The sequence below is a fragment of the Zophobas morio genome, unplaced genomic scaffold (assembly GCF_036711695.1).
Source record: "Zophobas morio isolate AGI-343-1 ecotype UQ-CSIRO unplaced genomic scaffold, CSIRO_AGI_Zmor_V1 ptg000398l, whole genome shotgun sequence".
Taxonomy (NCBI): Eukaryota; Metazoa; Arthropoda; class Insecta; order Coleoptera; family Tenebrionidae; genus Zophobas; species Zophobas morio.
Genome location: NW_026972502.1, coordinates 130,955 through 149,984, shown reverse-complemented (window position 1 = coordinate 149,984; position 19,030 = coordinate 130,955). Strand labels below are relative to the sequence as shown.

Below are 19,030 nucleotides of genomic sequence, written 5' to 3'. Positions count from 1 at the left end.
AAATTTTTACGAAAAAATTTATCACGATAGTGTATATTATTCTTCTAACCATTTAAATCTCAACCATTTTTGACTTTTCTATATTTCAATAAACAAAAAGCTGTTATATAAAAGCAAAGAAGTTGCCTCTAAAGTTCTCAGTCTAATAATAAAAGTATCCCTATAGGCAAAAAATAGAACGAAATAATATTTTTCCGAAAACATAACAAAATTATATATTTTTTTTTAGTTATCTTATTCACGTAAGTTAATGACGAGCCCATGAGAACAAACATATAGCGTTGCCCAAGGAGGAGTGGATGGGATTTCAAGTATAAAAGAATACCGTTTAAGTATTATGAAAAATCTAAATGTACAAAAAAAATATCAGGTAAAAAAAGTCTTTATTCTTTTATATAAAAAAGGGAAGGAAACAGTAAAAAAATAAATTAGTCGGGCCCAATACTAAACCTAAGTCAATGCATCGCTGGCCGAGATTAACTGAAGGCGTTATATATACAGCAACATATTTATAACAATCTGTGTTCAATAAAATTACTTGCGGCTGATCCACAATAACGTACGAGGCAGACAAAAGTTTATGGTTCACTTGCAAGAACATTAAAAAAGTGGTAAACCTCTTCCCAATCATAAATTCCTACTTCAGTATGGCAGAGAGAACAACGAACGGGATGGTATTCGTCGACTTGTAGGTTTTTGGTCTTCGCAAAGAGTTCTTAGTATAAGAGTATTACTACTATAAATAATATGATTGAAAAATTAGTTACTGTTGCTATCTTTATTGGAGTCAGTTATTTCTTTCTTTCCTTTAGGTGTAAACCGAAGAGTTTCTCTTAATACTATAGTACAATTTAAAACAAACATAGCTCGATATTGTGTTTTGTATTTCTCGTGCCTAAAAAGTATAAATATCTAAAGTATTCCATAATTATAAAAAAACTTAACTACCTTTGACAATCCAGTGATATTAAACAAAGGCATGAAGGACAGTTTAAAACAGCATCAGAGTTACTTAAAACAACAGAACTTATGTAATTAGAAGAGCCTAACTAAGAATAGTAGATATATAGAAAAATTATTGTAAAAAGTATACCAGCCATTTCTTTTCTCTTTTCTAAAACCCAAAGCGCATCTTTATTGTCCATATTCGGATCATAAAATAAGTTTTGGTAATGAGCTTCCTTATTATCATTGTTATTACTATTATTATTATTATTATTATTATTATTATTATTATTATTATTATTATTATTATTATTATTATTATTATTATTATTATTATTATTATTATAAATAGAAGTGGTAGAAGGCCTATTTGATTTAGAAGCTATATCTTTGTATAACATATCTTTCTCGTCTTCTACTTTATAATGAAATTGCTTGTCAGTAATAACTCTCAAATCTTCTTCACTTTCGCTCTCTTCTCTTGTTAACGAAAAATCATGATCAAAAAGAGGATTATAATTGATATTATAGTCCGTTACGGTGTAAAATTGATCACTCTTACTTTTTAAAATAACCTTTGGAGACGACTGAAACTTGCTACTTGCTGTAAATAAACTTGTATGATCCACAGAGGGGCTTTTCTGCTCATCATTTACAGAGAAAATATATTTAACTTCAAATTTTTCTTTATTATTTAAACGTATTTTACTACTATACTTGTTAAAGAAACAAGATTTCCGTGATTTTCTTATACCACGTCTCTCCCACTTATATAATTCTTCTCTTAAAACTTCTTGTTGAAAGTTGTACAGGGCCTTGTTAGTCTGAGGATCACATAACTCAAAGTCGTCTTCGCTGCTATCTGAATTTATATATCCAGCATTATAGTCGTAAAACTTTTGCATGGTATTCCAATAATAATTCGTCCCAAACAGCCCCAGGTAGTAACTAGTGTTAACCTGCAACTTTCAATATTTAACAAACCTACTAATCCACGTGTCTTTTTCTTTATAAAGCGTCTCTAACTTTAAAATGAACACGTAAGCATATGCAGATTAAATGAATACAAAGAGCAATATAACAACTTTTATTATAAAAACAGCTAGCTAATAGTACAAAGAATATGAATTCTAGTTTTACTTTAAAATTTTATTATAATAATTTTTAACTTGCATTCGCAAACGTTTATGAAAGTTTTGCTATATTATTAGGTATGAAATGACTTCATAAAGGCCATATAGGGTATTTAGTGCTAAACTAAATACAAAGAAATAAGAAATTAGGGAATTATATACTGCAACGGTAAACGCTACAAAACACCAATCACCACTAGGATGTCTAACTATAATTAGAAGCGAGGACTTATACGAAAAAATGGTGTTTCAAAAATTAACTTTGTTTTGTGTAGTTGTGTCGTTATGAATATTTTTCGTTTATTGGGAGATTTAAGCCACCTTGTGGCTATACTGCTTCTTTTACATAAAATAACCAGTTCTCGGTCAGTTTCAGGTCCTTGATAGTTAAATTTCTTTATACAACTCTGTTTAGACGTGGACCCCTATATTTTAATAAATAATTTAGGTTTATCTTTACACTCTCAAGTTCTTTTCTTGATCGTATTTATAAGTCGCTATTTGGATTTGTTTACTACATTTATATCACTCTACAACTCGGTTATGAAGGTTTCTTAACCTCCCTTTTTGTTATGATTTTGGCTTTTTATTATGCTTTAGGAATTTATTTGTATTATATGTAGTACAAATCCTTTACTTGGAATTAATTTATTAAAATTGATCTGATACTCTATTTTTTAAGCAAAATGTATTTTAACTCTACTAATACTTTGGTTACTCCGAAATTTCGCAACTTATCACTTTAATAAACTTTAGTTCTGCTATTTCCACGAATATTATAATATGTAATTTTTTTCTTTTTCTTTTTTTTTTATTTTCTTATTTTTTTTCTGTGTAAAGCAATACAATATTTTTTTTAAGTCTTTACTCTGAAACTTATTTTAAAACTCTTAATATTTTTGAGATCCGTAAGTTTTTTGTGGATAATAGTTTTTATACTTAAATTGATTTTCGCCTTTATAATTGGTTATTTCGCTTTTTTATTCAGGTCATATTTATTGCGACTTCAGCACTTGTTTGTTATGACATTGCTGTAAAACACAGAAATTCTTACAAAGAAGGAGTTGACAATATACCTTATTTCTACACAATTACACCCTGCATCTTACTAGCTCTCATTTTTAAGAGAAAGTTTACAATTCTGGAGGTTTTCCCAATTTTTTGTCCTTAAATTTTTTGTTACTTATAATTATGAGTGAATAGCATTATTTGTCTCGTTAATTATTTTTTACATTTACCATACTTTCATCTTGTTTTTATCTTTTTTCTATTTTTTTGAAAAACTATTCAAAGGCTTCTGTACCATATTTTTCTACATAATAAATTATTGACTCTTAGTAAGTTTTGTATTCTTTGTTAGCTTTTTTATTATATTTATCGTCATTTAAATATATATTTTTACTATATTTTAATTTTTTATCTGAGTTTATAGTTGAAAATCAAGGACATTTCTGTTTAAGATTTAACTAAAGAGAAAGTCAACATAATTATTATACTAAAGGTCTTATGGACTTTCTCTGAATTTCTGGAAGCCATTGCTATTTTCCCGCAGGTTTCCTATTATTTTATTATAACTCTTATCTTTAATCAATTACTTTCTTTTAGCTTGATATGATCCAAACAACAGGAGAAGCAGAAAGCATTACTTCCCACTACCTCTTTTTTCTGGGACTCTACCGAGCGCTGTACATCCCTAACTGGATCTATCGGTACTACACTGAAAAGCACCACCTCGACTTGATATCCGTTATACCTGGGATCGTTCAGACCGCTCTCTACATTGACTTTTTTTATCTGTATATAACAAAAGGTACTCTCTTTATTTTTATTGTGGGTTAAATTTTCAGTGTTCCCGCCTTTTTCTTTGTGGGGGCCCCAATAAGTTCATAAGCTTTGTAGACTTTTATATATAAGATTGAAATATATATATATTATTACAAAAGAAATTCCCTTTTTAAATTACTTGCTACTGTCTTTTTGTGGGCCTAAATCTGTTGACTGTTGAGGGCGAGGGAGCAGTCTTTACTGCTGTTTTAACCTTTTTTTTCCTTTTTTCTTGTTATCTGTTTAATATTAAGGAAAGCTTGTTAATTCATTGTTATTAGAATTTTCTTTCATTTTTATTCGAAGGCAAGGTTATATTGAAAGGCATTTTAATTTTGAGTAGAGATCCTAGTAGTGTATATATATTTTTTAACTTTAAAATACTGCTATTGAGCATATATTGTTTTACTACACAAAGAAAAACGCGGACATTGAATATTTTTTGCGTATTAAGTTTTTTAAATATTTAGGTTATTATTTAATAAAATAAGACTAAGTTTAAATTTTTCAGTTATATATAAGATTTAGAGTTACTGTAACTCTGGTTTTATAGTACGTAACTTGGTTTTTATATTAGAATCTTACTAATAGGAAAAATTTTATAGTTACATTGCGTCTTGTTAACTTTTTTATTTATATTATTTTAACTTTTACTTAAAAACAGTATTGAGTGGACGTAAGTTAGTGCTTCCTGCTTAAGCTTCTTTTTGCCGCGTCTTTATTCTGTCCCTCTTGAAATTCTATTATGCAGAAAAATTTAACTATTAAAAGCTTGTTACTTTTATAATTCAAAATTATTAAAAAGCTTTTTCATTAGGGTTTTAAATTAGATAAAGAGTAAAAAATAAACAGTTTTTAACTTAATTAATAGTATTTTTTCATACAAAACCTAAAAGTTAACTACTATTTTTTAAAGTTACTTAAAACTTGTTATAAATACTGTTTATAAGACTACTTTCTTTTAATTTCTATATACAAAAGCACTTAATAGTTAACTCAAAAATCTCTTAATTCTTGTCGACTATTTATTAATTTCATCGAAAGTTAATGCTCTCTTAGCTTTTATAGATTAGCGTCCTTTGAATGTTTGATTGAGTGTTAGTCGGCAAGGGCCGTTAAAGTAAATATACTACCTTAGAAGTAAATATCGCTCGAGATACTTTATTAAATAGGCTCTTGGTATTAAATTACTATTGATTGTTTAGAAATTGCTTTAATAGCTCATCTGTTCGTTATCGCGCGTTCCTTTAAATTTTAAAGAGGTGTTTCACGGGCATATAAATAGAATTTGCAGCAAATGTAAAGTACAGGACGTTTTCGAGATGAGCCTTTTTATATACAGCAGGAAGTATGGGAATTTAGGATTATTATTTGAAGTAACTTTTCTAGGCTTAAAGGTTATGTAAGAAAACAGACAAATAGCTCCGTAAAGTTTTGATAAAACCCTAACTACTAAACTATCAGATTATTAACCACAAAGGAAGGCAAAATAGCCCCTAAAGCATCTTTAGAGACGGTTATTATTCCCCTAAACAAATTACATTATATGCAGACTCTATCTAGGCACAATTTTTCTGTAATTTTCCCCTTTAGTAAAGTTCAAGCACGAATGCCTACTATAGCATTCTCACGAAGCTTCTCGATGACGGCTCTGAAGGACCGAAAAACAGCAGAGAAAACTCAGGCTAGGAATCGGGGTGGGAGACTACTAAGTAAAAGACCCCCGCGACCCCTGGAAACCGGTCAAAATTTCATGCTTCCAATTGAAGATGGATCTGCCTGTGCAATTTGTTTAATTTCTTTTTTTTAAATTAGCCTTTTGTCCGCTTTTAGTATATAAAGTAAGGTCTTATTTTAGTGAATGCAGAACTCCGATAACTTGATAAGTTATTCCTCCCCCTAGAGGAGAGCGTTCACTTTTTCATAAGTGGAAAATCTAAAAGTGGATAAGCTAGATATTTTTTGGAGTGCTTATTCTATGCAACAAGAAAAAGCTATCCTTAGCAAAAATTAAAAACTTCCATTGAGTTCTTATGGCAGTCTATATGTAATTAGCTGTTACATAAAAGTTATGAACTACTTATTTTTGTTCGCAAAAACCTATTTTAACTTAAATTTTTTAAAAGTGTGAGCTCATGTAGCTGACGCCTACAAGAGCCTTGGCCCTTTTAACCCGTAAAGATAAGTTTGCTGTGTGATGCTAGCTTGCTTGTATTAAAGTTGAATGGTACAATTCTGCTAAAGCAGCATTCGCTTTCTTACGAAATTGTTTGTATACACTTCTCAGCTTAGTTTGTCAGTCTTTTTACAAGAGGTTCTTCGGAATAGCTTGATCATTAGAGTGAGCTTTGAAAATTCGGATTGAGAAGAGTAGGGCGCTAGTTTCAAGCTGTTACTTTACTCTTCATTCTAAGTAAAAAAGGGTAATATTACTGAGAGTTGTGGTTAGGAGTTATAAAAAATTGTAACGTCGCTTAGAAGAAGGTGACAAAGAGACCTATGAGGGGGTCCAGCGTTAGGATTTGTTAGCACTAATTCTACTTTTTGCCAATCTTAGTTATAAAGCCTAGAAGGGTAAGGAAAGCGCGTGTAATCCACCAGACTACTGACAAGGGCGAGACATAAATCGGTAGTGGGTTTTATCCTGGGCAATCAAGCCATTCATATGATACCTTTTTAAAAGGTTAAAAAAAGCATTTCCATTTATGTATGTTGGTTTAAATTAATTTAAGATTCGTTAAGTAAACATGTTTAATCCGCTTCCGTTTAAAGATGTTAGTCCAAAATTACCATATTTGTATACAGTAAGATAGTTCCTGCCAAATATGTTTTAAGATTATGTTTATATAAAAATATTAGTTATTAATGTTTATGAATGGTTATTTTAGATTGTTAGAGTGTTTAACTTCTGTTTAAGTGCATGTATTCATATAATAGCGTGAGAGTTGCAGTACTGAACAAGAGGATTATTTATTTTTAAGTCTCCTCTACTACACACTAGCGTCTTAGACTAAAAAAAAATTGCTCTGCTTGTAGTCTCCTTAGTCTTTCATTACGTTTTAAAAAAAGTAGCAAGCTAGTAAAATTAAAAAGGCTAATGAAACCTTCCTGTAAAATCATTTATTATGAACTATTTAGCTTTTAACAGGTGTAATTTACTTGCCTACAGATTTTAAAACCCTTCTTAGGCATGGCACCAAAGTTTTTAATGGAAGCCCACTATAGTCATACCTTTTACTTTAAAATTTTTTCTTAGAGTATGCTGCACTACCTCCGCCTCTTACCCTTGAAAGTGTTAAGATACCAATGTGCTCTCAGGCGAAATACTTCGGCGTCATTATCGTTTGGCAGATAACTTGACGGTGACCTTACGGGTAAAGGCCAAAGCCGTTTCACGCACTCTATCCAGCTGCTGTGCGTCAGAAGCCTAACCCCTTCGTAATAAACTGCGCTTCTATAAAGTGTGTGCGCCCTATTATGCTCTACCATCTGTTGCTTGGACGTACGAAAAATTATCGCAATTGCACTCTTGCAACCAAAGGCAGGCGGCTTTATTTGGTACACATTGACATGTTGCACTACGATCTGGGTTTGGAATGACTTGAATTCTTCTTAAATGCAACTACTGTATCTTTTAATCGTGTTAGCAGGTGTGTCCAAACCACCAGTGGGCTCAAGAACTTAGAAACGAATTTCGGAAAAGCGAATGCTTCCGACGGCTCCGCGTGTGCTTAAAGCGCACACATTGTTTGTATACCTCTACACACACATTTTATGTATATATATAATTTGATAAGAAATTAACGGACTACGCCAAATAAAGTAAGTGATTAGCTAAACTAAGCAGTCTGTACTCGAATTCCCAGCATCTGCATAAATTAATAATAATAATAACAAATAAATAAAGTCTCGCTGCTTGATTCTTCCTTCGTTTTTTTTTAATATTTTTTTGATTTATATGTAGTTGAGAGTTGATCCTCTAAGGGCTTGACTCTAATTCCTCGCGCTCTTTATTTTTTTTAGTGTTTGTCCACGGCGAGCGTTGTGCTACTCAGGCGGCTCAAAAGCAACCATATTATGATACCTCTTTTTAATTATAACTAACTCAATATTAAATTTCTATTCTATATATATTTCTATACTACTCCCATTTGTTTTTAATATAATAAATTTTGAAGTTGCCAAGTCTCTAAAATCAGCTATTATAAAAATTCATACAACCCCCACTTTAAAGTTTAATGACTCTTTTGTAAAGGAAAAGTATATATGATAAGTTAGAGGAAGGAGCTTGAATCCAATATAATCTAATAATTTTAACATTTAAACTACAGTTTAATGCTAACTTTGTGCTTACAGGATTTTAGTTTAAACTTTGAACGTTGATAAAAGCTCTGAGCCACATACTGCTACAGGCTGGGGAATGAGTGCCTTATACGTGACTTTAAATGGAAAGCCCGAAAACGGCGTTAGAACTTTACCAACAACTGAGATGGTTGCTGTTTTATTTAACTTTACATCTTAAGACAATTTGCCCTATTACTAATTCAAGAGTTAAATTTAGTACTTTTTATATTTTTAAACTTTTCTGGTAAAGAAAATGCCTTTAATTTTATCAAAGGAACGGCGGAGATTCTGTAGGCAACTTATCTTTGGGTTGCCAGCTTTTAGATAAGCACTTTAAAGGCGGCCTCTTAACGGTACAACATTATAACTCTGCTTTTGCTCTAAGCAACGCTAGCCTAAAATAAAGTAGATTCATTTATAATAGATGTGCATTTTTTAGCTTTTCTGGCGTTATTATTTGTTACTATATAGACTGGAATCACGGAACTTACAGGAGGGAGCGCCACAGGCAAAACTCAAATATGTTTGCAATTATGTCTCACAGTGCAACTTCCTATGGAGTACGGCGGGCTTGATGGAGGTATAATACAATGCGTAAATTGGATTTCATAAAGCGTAATCTACGACAGCTTACACGCAAAGTCCTTATTTCGAGTAGTTACTTTAACCATTCAATATTCTTTTTAACCTCTGAAATAAATGTCTTTAGAAGAAATATAATATAACACAATTTTATTATTTTTATGTTAACTTGAAATATTATACTACAGTTTAGTTTTAAGATCAATAATTTAGCTTTTGAAAGACAAGCGCGAAGTGTTTTAAAAATTAAGTTCCTTGCTCATAATAGAAAACTAGAGAAAACACTATTATTAAACATAATATAGGTGCATTATACATTTCTACTGAAGATTTGTTTCCCAGTGAGAGATTAGAACAACTAATCAGAAGCCTTCCATCCCGTTATCCTCAAAGTTAGTAAATAAGATTTATATTGATTTAATTTTTTTTTTGTTTTTTCATTTTTATAAGTTTGACTACTTTATAGTTTTGCATTCCTTTCTTCGAAATCATCCTTTTAAAGATTACATTCTTGTCAATCACGCTAGAGAACTGTAACCACTAATGTTTTTTAATTAAATTACTTTTGATTCGAGTATTTTATAAAGGCACCATCTTGAGCGACTATTGGAAAACAAGATACCCAAGTTCCTTTGTGCCAGTCGATCAAGCAGGCCAATCAAACTTCTTATTATCGATTCTTTAACTGCTTTGTTCCGGACAGAATTTGGGTGTTTATATACAATAAGTACTTATAAATTTCTTCTCGAGTTTAAAAATTCAGCATGTATATTTACTAAAATTTGTTTATGTATTTTAATTCTGTTTCACTTTTGAATTCTCATTTTTAAAATATCGGATTTTGTGAATTCCTTGGGTCATTAGTTTAAGTTAACTTTGCTTACCACTTTTTCTGACTATACAAGAAGTACTACACATTGTTACTTGAAAATCTGGTTTCTTTCTGTAAAATTTTTGCTTAGAGATTATTTTATTGAGATGAAAGTAATCTCTTTCCTATGAACCTTTATAAATTTATTTTTGTTTTAAAACTTTTTACTGAAGTTTTTGGTTATGATAACAATAATTTTAAATTTGCTTTCTTTGCTGCGTCCAGTTATAAGGAATGTTTGCAGCGAAGCCACGTGCTTCACCGTTTTGCAAGTGCACTGAAAAAGTTGTCTCACATCTACCATCTTCCAGTTGTGATAGTAAATCAGGTCAGCGATTGGCTCGTGGATGTTGGTATATTTCGATATTTGTAAATAGATTAACTATTTTGCTTAAATTATTAAATGTAATTCTTTGCGGTAAGCTAGTAGAACTTTCAATATGTGCTTATAGTAAAAGTAAAGTTTCCTAATTATTAATAAGAAGAAGCCTTTATGTACTTTTTATTTGCATACAAAATTTCCCATGATGCTCGTCAAAATTAGTTCTGGTGCAGTTACGATGATCGAGAGCCGTTATTCAATCCTCTTTTCGATTTTATATATTATTTGGGAATTTGGGAATTCCATCACCATCTCTTCCGGTTTTGTCGTTTCGCTCGTTATCAAATTCTGCTTGAGGGCGCTTGTGTCCAGCAAAGCTGTTCGAAAATTTAATATAGTACGCAAAATTCTAGCACATCTGTTGGCTATATTTTGTTGCTTGTTCGTTTACGATTCCTTGCATCTTTTACGAACTTATATCAATGTACGCTTGCGACATTTTATCGAGTGGGTTGCAAACAATCTCATTGTTTCAAGGAAAATTTTCTTATTAACTTTATATGCGTGCTTATTGTTTCTTATAAATGTAGAAATATTGTGCTTTTCGCATGAGATCGCAAATGTTCGTAAATTGTTTGTAGCTTACAGAATTGCAATTTTTTTTCGTGGTTCTGCTGGTTTTAATAAAATTATGGTAATACCCTTCGTAGTTACGCTATAAGGACATAGTTATAGTTTGTTCCGAAAATTTATAAATAATTTTAATTTTACGTAGACAGTGGTGGCTATTGCGCTGATCTTGTAGGAAATGCTATCCCCTCCTTAGGTTTGCCTCTGTTTACGATATTTACTAACGTCCCTCTTTTAGTTCCGCCTTCAATCTTTTTTACCTTATATAACTTGTGTAAGCTACTTATTATACTTGTATTAAAGCTCGTAAGATTTAATATTAGTATATTTTTTACTAAAAAAGCTTACAAAAATTTGTTAATGCCTTCAAAAAGTTAGCTTATTGCTAAACAAAAATGGTGGGGTTTTTTATCTTTAATTAACTTTATATTGTTTGCATAAAGGGCTGGTATGGTCCAATATGGTTAATACGAGGATCGCCCTTAAACGCGAAGAGCAAGTCGGCATAGAAAAGAAGACCTTCACCGTTCGTACTATGAGCGTCTTGCTATCTCCGAATTTGCCTAGAAAGAAACTTAAATTTACTATTGATCTTACAGGCGTTAGCCACACTGGCATAATAAAATAAACTCAACACTTTAATCTTTTATTTTTAATTCCGGTTAGTTGAGTGCGTTTTACCTTAAAACCTGTTAATAAAACTTTGCGTCGCATCTTTGTAAGAGCCCATTGAAATACTTTTAAAGTTGAGTTGTCCTCGCACGCACACTCATTCATCAGTTTAACCCTTCGGGTGTTTACTTGATATACATCCTATTAAAACTTCGTAAATAGAATGCTAGTTTAACTAAAAGCACTACGCCAGTGTGAATATGAAATAAAGATGCCTTTACGGGTACATCTAACGGATATTATAGGTGAACCATCTGAATTAACTAATTCTCAAGTTTGTGATTCCAGTAACTTTAATCTATGGTACAATTTCAAAGTTAAGCGTTATAATTTTTTTATTTACTGTTAACTATTTTGTGGCTCTATTATACTTGCAAAGACTTTAATACGGTTGAAAGTTTACCAAAAAATTGAAACCTGGCCGTCGGGAAATTTTACCAAAGAACTATTTTACGTGTGAAAAGTCTGAATTAGTTTATAACAAACTATTTTTAATCACCCAATAAGCCCAATAAAGGTAGTTTGCGTTATCTTCCTTCAGTGCAAGCTAGTTACTAACGTTACCATCTGAATAATTAAAATTTTCCATTTAAATGTATTTAGGATAAAATAATCTTTTAAAAGGCATGCCCTGATATTATTGAAAGCTTTAAAGCAAGATTAACATAATTTCTTCTCGACCGAAGGTAGCGTAGAAATATTTATAAAATAAAAAGTCGGCAACACATATAAAGATTAATAAAAGTTAGAGCTTTAAAAGGTAAAAACGATATTAAACTCGCTTAGCGCGTTAGAGTAGACAACTTCTTGTTACAATTGTTTTTAATTTATCAAAGAATGTTTAATTTTCACAACATAAAAAAACAAGTATCTTTGGACATAACTTTTAGAGGATTTAAAATGATATAAAAAGAATTTAGTGCTTAAGACAAAGGAGAGAAATATATAATTACATAATAAGCCTTTAAGAAGCTCTCCAGAGAAAACTACGATCCACAACCTTCAAAAAGTAGAATTTCAAATTTTTGTATCTAATTTTAATAAACTTTCTTTATAAAACTTTTGGTAAACCTAAAGATATTTAGCGAGGCACATACTTCCTTACAACTAGGCTCAATCTTTGGAGACTTTTAGCTGCGTTTTTTATTTATTTATAGCACTGGCTCGCTACAAGCGTGGCTAATAGTTACTGCTTAATCTACTTCCCCTCCATTAGTAGAGGAAGCGGAAGTCGCAACTTCCCTAATGATTCATTACGCCCTCAAGGGCAGATGCGCTTATCATCAATACTAAATAGTATATTCAAATAAAGACATTATAGCAAAATAATAAAAAATATTACATAAAATAATACATAAAATAAAATAGTTAATTTCCGTTAAAATATATATTAATAAATTAAAATAAACTGTAATGTTAGCCATATTCTGTTTAGAATTTTATCACCTTACTGCACGGACTTAAATTTTGGACTATTGAGGGTAAGTTATTATGTTTATTAGGTACCTTATGAAATCAATATGTATAGTATATATATAAGTATTATTTCTTTAAAAAAATATCCCCACACCTTGTTATTATTATTATTATTGTTGTGGTTATTATTTTAATGATAAATCCATATAAAAGTGACAGAATACATATAAACTATTAGTTCGGTATACTTAATCGACTTAATTATTATTATAATTCAATTAGTAAATATAAGAAAAACAGTGTGTGGGAATATATTTTTACATTATCACTTATTATTTTATTATTATTATTATTATTGACCGATCTTATTTATTTATTTTTATTCTAATTACTCTTAATAATAAAATCGTTTTTTTTGTTGCTGTGTACTTCTTTCTTCTTATAGCTCGCCTATGAGATGGTACGCAAACATTGAAGATGAAGACTTTTCCAGGGGGACTGGGTCCTTCTTCACCTCTCTTATAATTTAAGAGGGGAATAAGGATTAAGCAGCAAAGATATGCTATGCATATCGATTGTAGTATGTCAGTAAAAATCAATAAATTAAAAAAATAAATAAACATTCCTTAAGAGAGGGGGAAGTCCTTGTTGGGCTCTTGCATAAGAAAGAAATGTTTGTTATTTAATAAAATGGCTCCCCTCTTCTGGAAGCCGACTTACGAAGGACTAATGCTTATGTATTAGCTACTATTGAGAAGCTTTGGACTGTAAAATTTAAGTTACAAGATTTCGAAAAAACTTCCAATTGAAAACGAGACTAAACGACGAAAAGAGCCTGTAAAAAAAAATTCCTCGATAATAAATAATAATGCTAATCCTTACTCTGCTCTCTAAATGATTAACGAGCTTTGGAAAGAAGAAGTCTTAGAGGAGAGTGAAGGAAATGCTTTTATTATAGAAGGCACTAAAATGAATTATAACGACAAAAATAACCACGACAATAATAATAATAATACAGAAAACGAGTGAATAGTAGTAGTAATAGTTTTAGTATAATACTTTTGCGAGAAACCTTAATGATTGTATATTAACCTTGATAATAAAATTATTAGTAATATCACTAGAAACTCTCAAAATGGTAACAAAGGCACAGATATGCCTCACGGAGAGCACTATGGTCTTATCAGAATGGCCACGGTCTTACAAAGCCATGAATATAAATTAGAGTTTAATAGGCTACACCGGTGCATTAGGAAAGAGCTGTTGGCGCATATAACCGACTGCGGGAGACAAAGTTAAATAATATGTCGGAAAATAACTGTAACGGTCGCTTCTCTTTCTGAAGTTCAGAAAAAATACAAAAACTGGGCGTGTATACCATTACTTACCATGGGAGACGGCAACTTTGTGGCTGACAAAGCGACACTTTTTGCCGATTACCTCTCTACTCAGTGTGTGCCAGCTGCTTATTTAGTTGCTGATGATGTGCTTTGTAAATCAAACTTACTTGCTGATGCCGAGGAACAGCTTGAGCTAATCATTATAACCGAAAACGTAGAGAGTATTAACGCTTTGCCGAGAAGTTTAACGTTGGTCTAGAGGGCCAGCGATATTATAAAGGCAATAGTTCCAGTTTAGAGGGCTAGAACAAAGACTAACCTTCTAGAGGGTATTATAGTGGAAGCTATTAAATAGTTTAGGAGTCTAGAGGATAACTAAATTAATACTTAGATAATAAATTTCATTAAAATTTTTAAAAAGATTAAGAAACTATTTAAACATATTCAGCTGCAATCGTAGTCCGTGAAGGTTTTTTAGCACACTGGATTTACAGAAGTAGACCGACTTTTTAGGTGATGCTAGCTCTGTTATCTCTTAGTTAAAATGGATATATCTGGCTAGAAAGTATAGCAAGCGACAAAACCGCTTTAATGCAATCCTCAAGCCGGAAATTCTTATTTAATAAGCGGAAGGACGCCTTTTTTAGCCAGTTGGTTAAAGTCTAATTAATTATTAGGTTTGCTGCAAAGCGTTATAACGGAATCAAAGTTCCATTTAACACAGCTTTTATATCCATACATAAAAAGATAGATAATACAAATGACTTTTAGAGTAAAGAGAAAATAAATAAACCCCTTATCTCCTTAGGTTTTCCACGTGGGAAAACTCTAACAAAACCATGTAATACACCTTGGTTGTATTATTTAGTAGCTTATACTAAAAAATAAAAATTTATTGGAATAGCTAAAAGAAAGTGAAAAAGCTCAAATTATGCGTTTTGGACATGGTATAAATTTATAGTATATAATGTTAATAAAACTAAACTACCATACATTTTTGCACGTATTCAACTTTTCAAGGCACTTGGCAATTTTAAATATTAATTATTAAATAAAAAAAGAATTTTAAAAAATACAAATCTATAAACCAACTTGCACCGTCCCCAAGCCATGTTAGTATAGAATTATAATTACTCACATAAGGTTAAAAAAAAAAACGACAAACAAGTTTATTGAGTTTGTTCGTCCTTTAGTTTGAGGATAAAAATTATTTGTTGGCTAATAGCCCCTTTTTGATTTTGTTTATATTAATATTATACTTTTGTTAATATTATCTTTTTGTATGTGTAAGGGCTTGCTGACTGAGTTACACTTATATAGTTCTATAAAGCAACTTCTTATTACATTCTAGACAGATTCTTTGATTCACTTAGTTTATCAAAATTTAATATTACTCACTGAAAAAGTAAACCTTACATTCCATAACTAAATTATAAAAATATTATTATTTTTTCTAATCTTTCTTTACGACCATAGCAGATTGAAAGTAACAAAAAGAAGGGTCCCGCTTTCTTTATTTAATGGCGGTTTTTATTAAAATAAGTTAACCCGGCCAACGAAATTCTGATTAATTATATACAAAGAAGAGAAAATTGCTTCTTCAATGGACAAGCCTTTATTATAGCTTTTTCGAAAAATTTAAAACAGTAATATATATATCCAGATATACAGTAGGGGCACATCTTAATTTTAAGAAATAGAGGGGAAAAAGGGTTAAACAAACCACTTTACATTTGAACTTAATAGCTTTTTGTTTGTGCCTCTTGCATTACTTTGTTAGCCAACCTTACCCACTCGTTTTGCTAAACTAAAATTTTATGTTTCTTCGTTGAGTTGTGTCATTATTTAAAGATTGCTTGAACATTAACAAGGCTGTAGATATATAAAGTTTTTACATTCAACATTTTGTTTAGGTTTTTTTAAAAGTTATTGAGTCTGCTTCGTACTTAATACTAATAATTATTATTTCTTATTTACCTTTAATTTATAGTAAACCATAAAGACAATATTCTTATGCAATTACTTGAAAACTGTACATTTGCACCTTTAGCCCTTTGGCTCCGCCAGACGGTACGGATTTCCGCTGAGTTCGGCTGTTATTAGCATTACCCTTACTACCTTTATAAGTGTAATAATACTATCATTCTAACAACTACAATAGAATTTATGAGACTTAATATCGTATTTTTGGGTAGTAATCACTTGGTGAACATCTACTAAGTAAGAAAAAGATATGCGTTCTAAATAATATTTTCTTCTTAAATAATCAGCTGTTATTGATAGTTCTTTTAAATTATAATAATACTAAGTGCGTGCCAAGTTTATATGTTTTTATTTTAAAGTCTCAATATTATAATTTTATTAGTGACTGTAGAATTTAATAGCATTTATGTAAACTAATGTTCTGAATAGAATAAATATTTACAAATTTTAGAACTTTCCTTAATAACTGATTATCAACTGCAAAATTTTTCTATTCCTGGCTTACTTATCTGCTAATCTTAAACCCTTAAACTTTAATAGCAAACAAGTTTTTTTTTTACTAACTGAATTGTAGGTCGTATTATTCAAAGATTATATCGACATAAATGAAATTAAAACTGTAACTTTTATATACCGACTGTTGAGAAAGTATAGGTGACTTAAATTTAAAAATTATATTTAAAACTTCTGTGTAAATTTGTTATTACCTGTTTACATCTCAACCTGCAACATCCAGAAGATTTAAATAAAGTTAAAGTTTACTTCTATGTTTTTAACCATCTCTAATTTATTTAGTTTTAAAATTTAATTTATATTTGTATTTTAAATGTGGGCTACTTTAAGTTATTAAAATTAAATTAAACCAAGCGATTTTGATAGCTGGGATTGGAGAGTATTTCTTTAAATCATTTTTCTACTCCAACGATCTTTAACATCTTTACTGCGTACGCACAACTCTCATTTTTACATCTTTAGTTTAAACTTAGATATTGCGAAAAAATTAAACTTATTTAGTATATAAGTACTAATACTTTAAACGCTACTAGTTAGATCCTATTTAGTAATGTTATTTCAGTGTGCCCTGTTATTCTTCGTTGCGTTTATCTCTATAACACTATCTCAAACTGATAAGTGCGGACTAGTTGCTGATATTGCTTTTCTTATTGACAAAAGCGGTTCCATTTCAAATATACGTGATGTAGGAAAAAAATTATCATTTGGAAAGGAGCGCATAAAAATCATTAAAAGCTTTATATCAAGATTAACCAAATCCCTGCCTCTGGGTGAAAACGGCGTAAGAGTTGTCGTTGCAAGCTTTAATGACAAAGTGACACTTTATAATAACTTTAATGAATCGTCTTCATACAATTACGAACAATTTAGTAAAGTGCTAAACACAATTGATTACGATTCTTGTGACCTTGAGACTACAAAAGAGCTTTATTTGGCTTTAAATAAAGTAAATACTGGTCTCCTCTGGTCCTATAATAAAATTATAGTAATATTTACTGCTGAAACCCCTAAAGCTGAGAAATATGGGGACCCTTATCTATATTCTTCTTTTTTACGAAACAGTTCGGGTTATAAAATTGTACTATTTGGAATCGGTGATGTTACTGAAGATAATATGGTAAAATTTACGGGCAGTAAGAAATTGTTTTTTAATGCACCCTCATTCGAGGCTATGTCTCAACAATTTCATAGCTTTGCTGAAACTATTTGCAATGTTAATTGTGAGTTTACCGATTGGCCCCTCTGGGGTAGGTGTTCACCTTCAAATAGTCAAATTTGGAAACGAAAAATAACTGCCAACTCACGTAAAGATCATGGAGTAAGTTACCCTCTAGTGCAAAAGATGAATTGCCAACGGGCAGGTAGTGACCAAAGTAAAAAGGTAACCAATGTTGTAAGAACTAAAGGGCCTAAGCCTTTAAAAAATGAATTACACCCTAGCATTAGTGACCTCAAGGAAGTTATATACAAAACTGCTGGTGCTGATATATCACAACTGAATGAAAAAAAAAGTTATAACACAGCAATTATTTCAAGTATTGGTACCATAAGTGGGGTTATCCTGGTGACTGTTTCGGGAATTACATATTACTTAAAGTATATGGAGTCGTTCAGAAAAAGAGCCGAAATGGCTAGTACAGCTTATACGATTAATAATGTTAACCCTATTTATTCTAAATTTTTGAACTCAAAATATAACCCGGCTACACTATAAACCTGGTAACTTAGACTTTCTAATATAATTAATAAAACTTTCTAATGTTCTATAACTCCTTCTTCTTGTTTATCTTTTAAGCATTACACTATTTAAGTTTTTAAGTTTGTTTTTGTGTCCCAATTTAAAATAAATTAAATTAAAGCTAGTAAAGTATCGCAACACTCAAAATTTCTCTTCTATGAACGCGTTTACATTTATATCGACTTCACTACGAGCACTCAGTGCTAACGTTATTAATATTAGATATATACATGTTTATCTAAAATATAAACACTCTTTCAGCAAATAAAAGTTTTGATTAATGTCCCTCATTAAATTTAACTAGTAGCTGGCTTAAAATTCGTTTTGTGTATTCAAGGTTTTTAAACAAGTGTTTTAAAAAGGATATATACCGCTATCTAATTGTATAAGCATTAATACACCTGGTACTAGTCTAATTTTTTTTCTAGTTAACTTTATTTGAACATATTAAGCGTGCAGGCTAATTTTAAATTTTTTTAATAAACGTATAGCCCTTTAAAAAGAAAAAACTTTATAATAAGGTGACTTATTATCTTTTTTAGGTGTTAAGTTTTTATTATATGAGATATAAATTTTAATAATGATGGGAAGGTTTTTAAAAAAGAAATAAAAAATTTCATATAAGTTAGATGCCCTCTCGTAATTTTTTCACTCAAATTTTTAAATTAAATGTAAAGATATAACCTCCTCCTCTTGCAATTTACCTTAAAGTCATAG

General features: G+C 30.6%; 3 protein-coding genes across 3 annotated transcripts; 2 read left to right on the top strand and 1 right to left on the bottom strand.

Moving 5' to 3' along the window:
• Positions 1-498: 498 nt before the first annotated feature.
• Positions 499-1,162, bottom strand: LOC135120556 (E2F-associated phosphoprotein-like). Its single transcript, XM_064044879.1, has 4 exons — positions 1,094-1,162; positions 949-1,045; positions 768-895; positions 499-715 (listed from the first exon to the last, which is right to left on the bottom strand). Exons 1-4 carry the CDS (start codon positions 1,143-1,145, stop codon positions 579-581), a joined length of 414 nt encoding a protein of 137 aa, XP_063900949.1. The 5' UTR covers positions 1,146-1,162; the 3' UTR covers positions 499-578.
• A 1,201-nt stretch (positions 1,163-2,363) lies between these two features.
• Positions 2,364-4,646, top strand: LOC135120592 (ER lumen protein-retaining receptor-like). Its single transcript, XM_064044925.1, has 6 exons — positions 2,364-2,454; positions 2,527-2,627; positions 3,067-3,225; positions 3,580-3,630; positions 3,684-3,888; positions 4,567-4,646. Exons 1-6 carry the CDS (start codon positions 2,364-2,366, stop codon positions 4,599-4,601), a joined length of 642 nt encoding a protein of 213 aa, XP_063900995.1. The 3' UTR covers positions 4,602-4,646.
• Positions 4,647-8,187: 3,541 nt separating this feature from the next.
• LOC135120566 (DNA repair protein XRCC3-like) lies at positions 8,188-11,279 on the top strand. Its single transcript, XM_064044890.1, has 9 exons — positions 8,188-8,394; positions 8,521-8,599; positions 8,718-8,826; positions 9,134-9,220; positions 9,295-9,361; positions 9,416-9,538; positions 9,925-10,052; positions 10,797-10,847; positions 11,095-11,279. The coding sequence occupies exons 1-9, from the start codon at positions 8,348-8,350 to the stop codon at positions 11,277-11,279; spliced, it is 876 nt and encodes a 291-aa protein (XP_063900960.1). The 5' UTR covers positions 8,188-8,347.
• Positions 11,280-19,030: the final 7,751 nt, after the last annotated feature.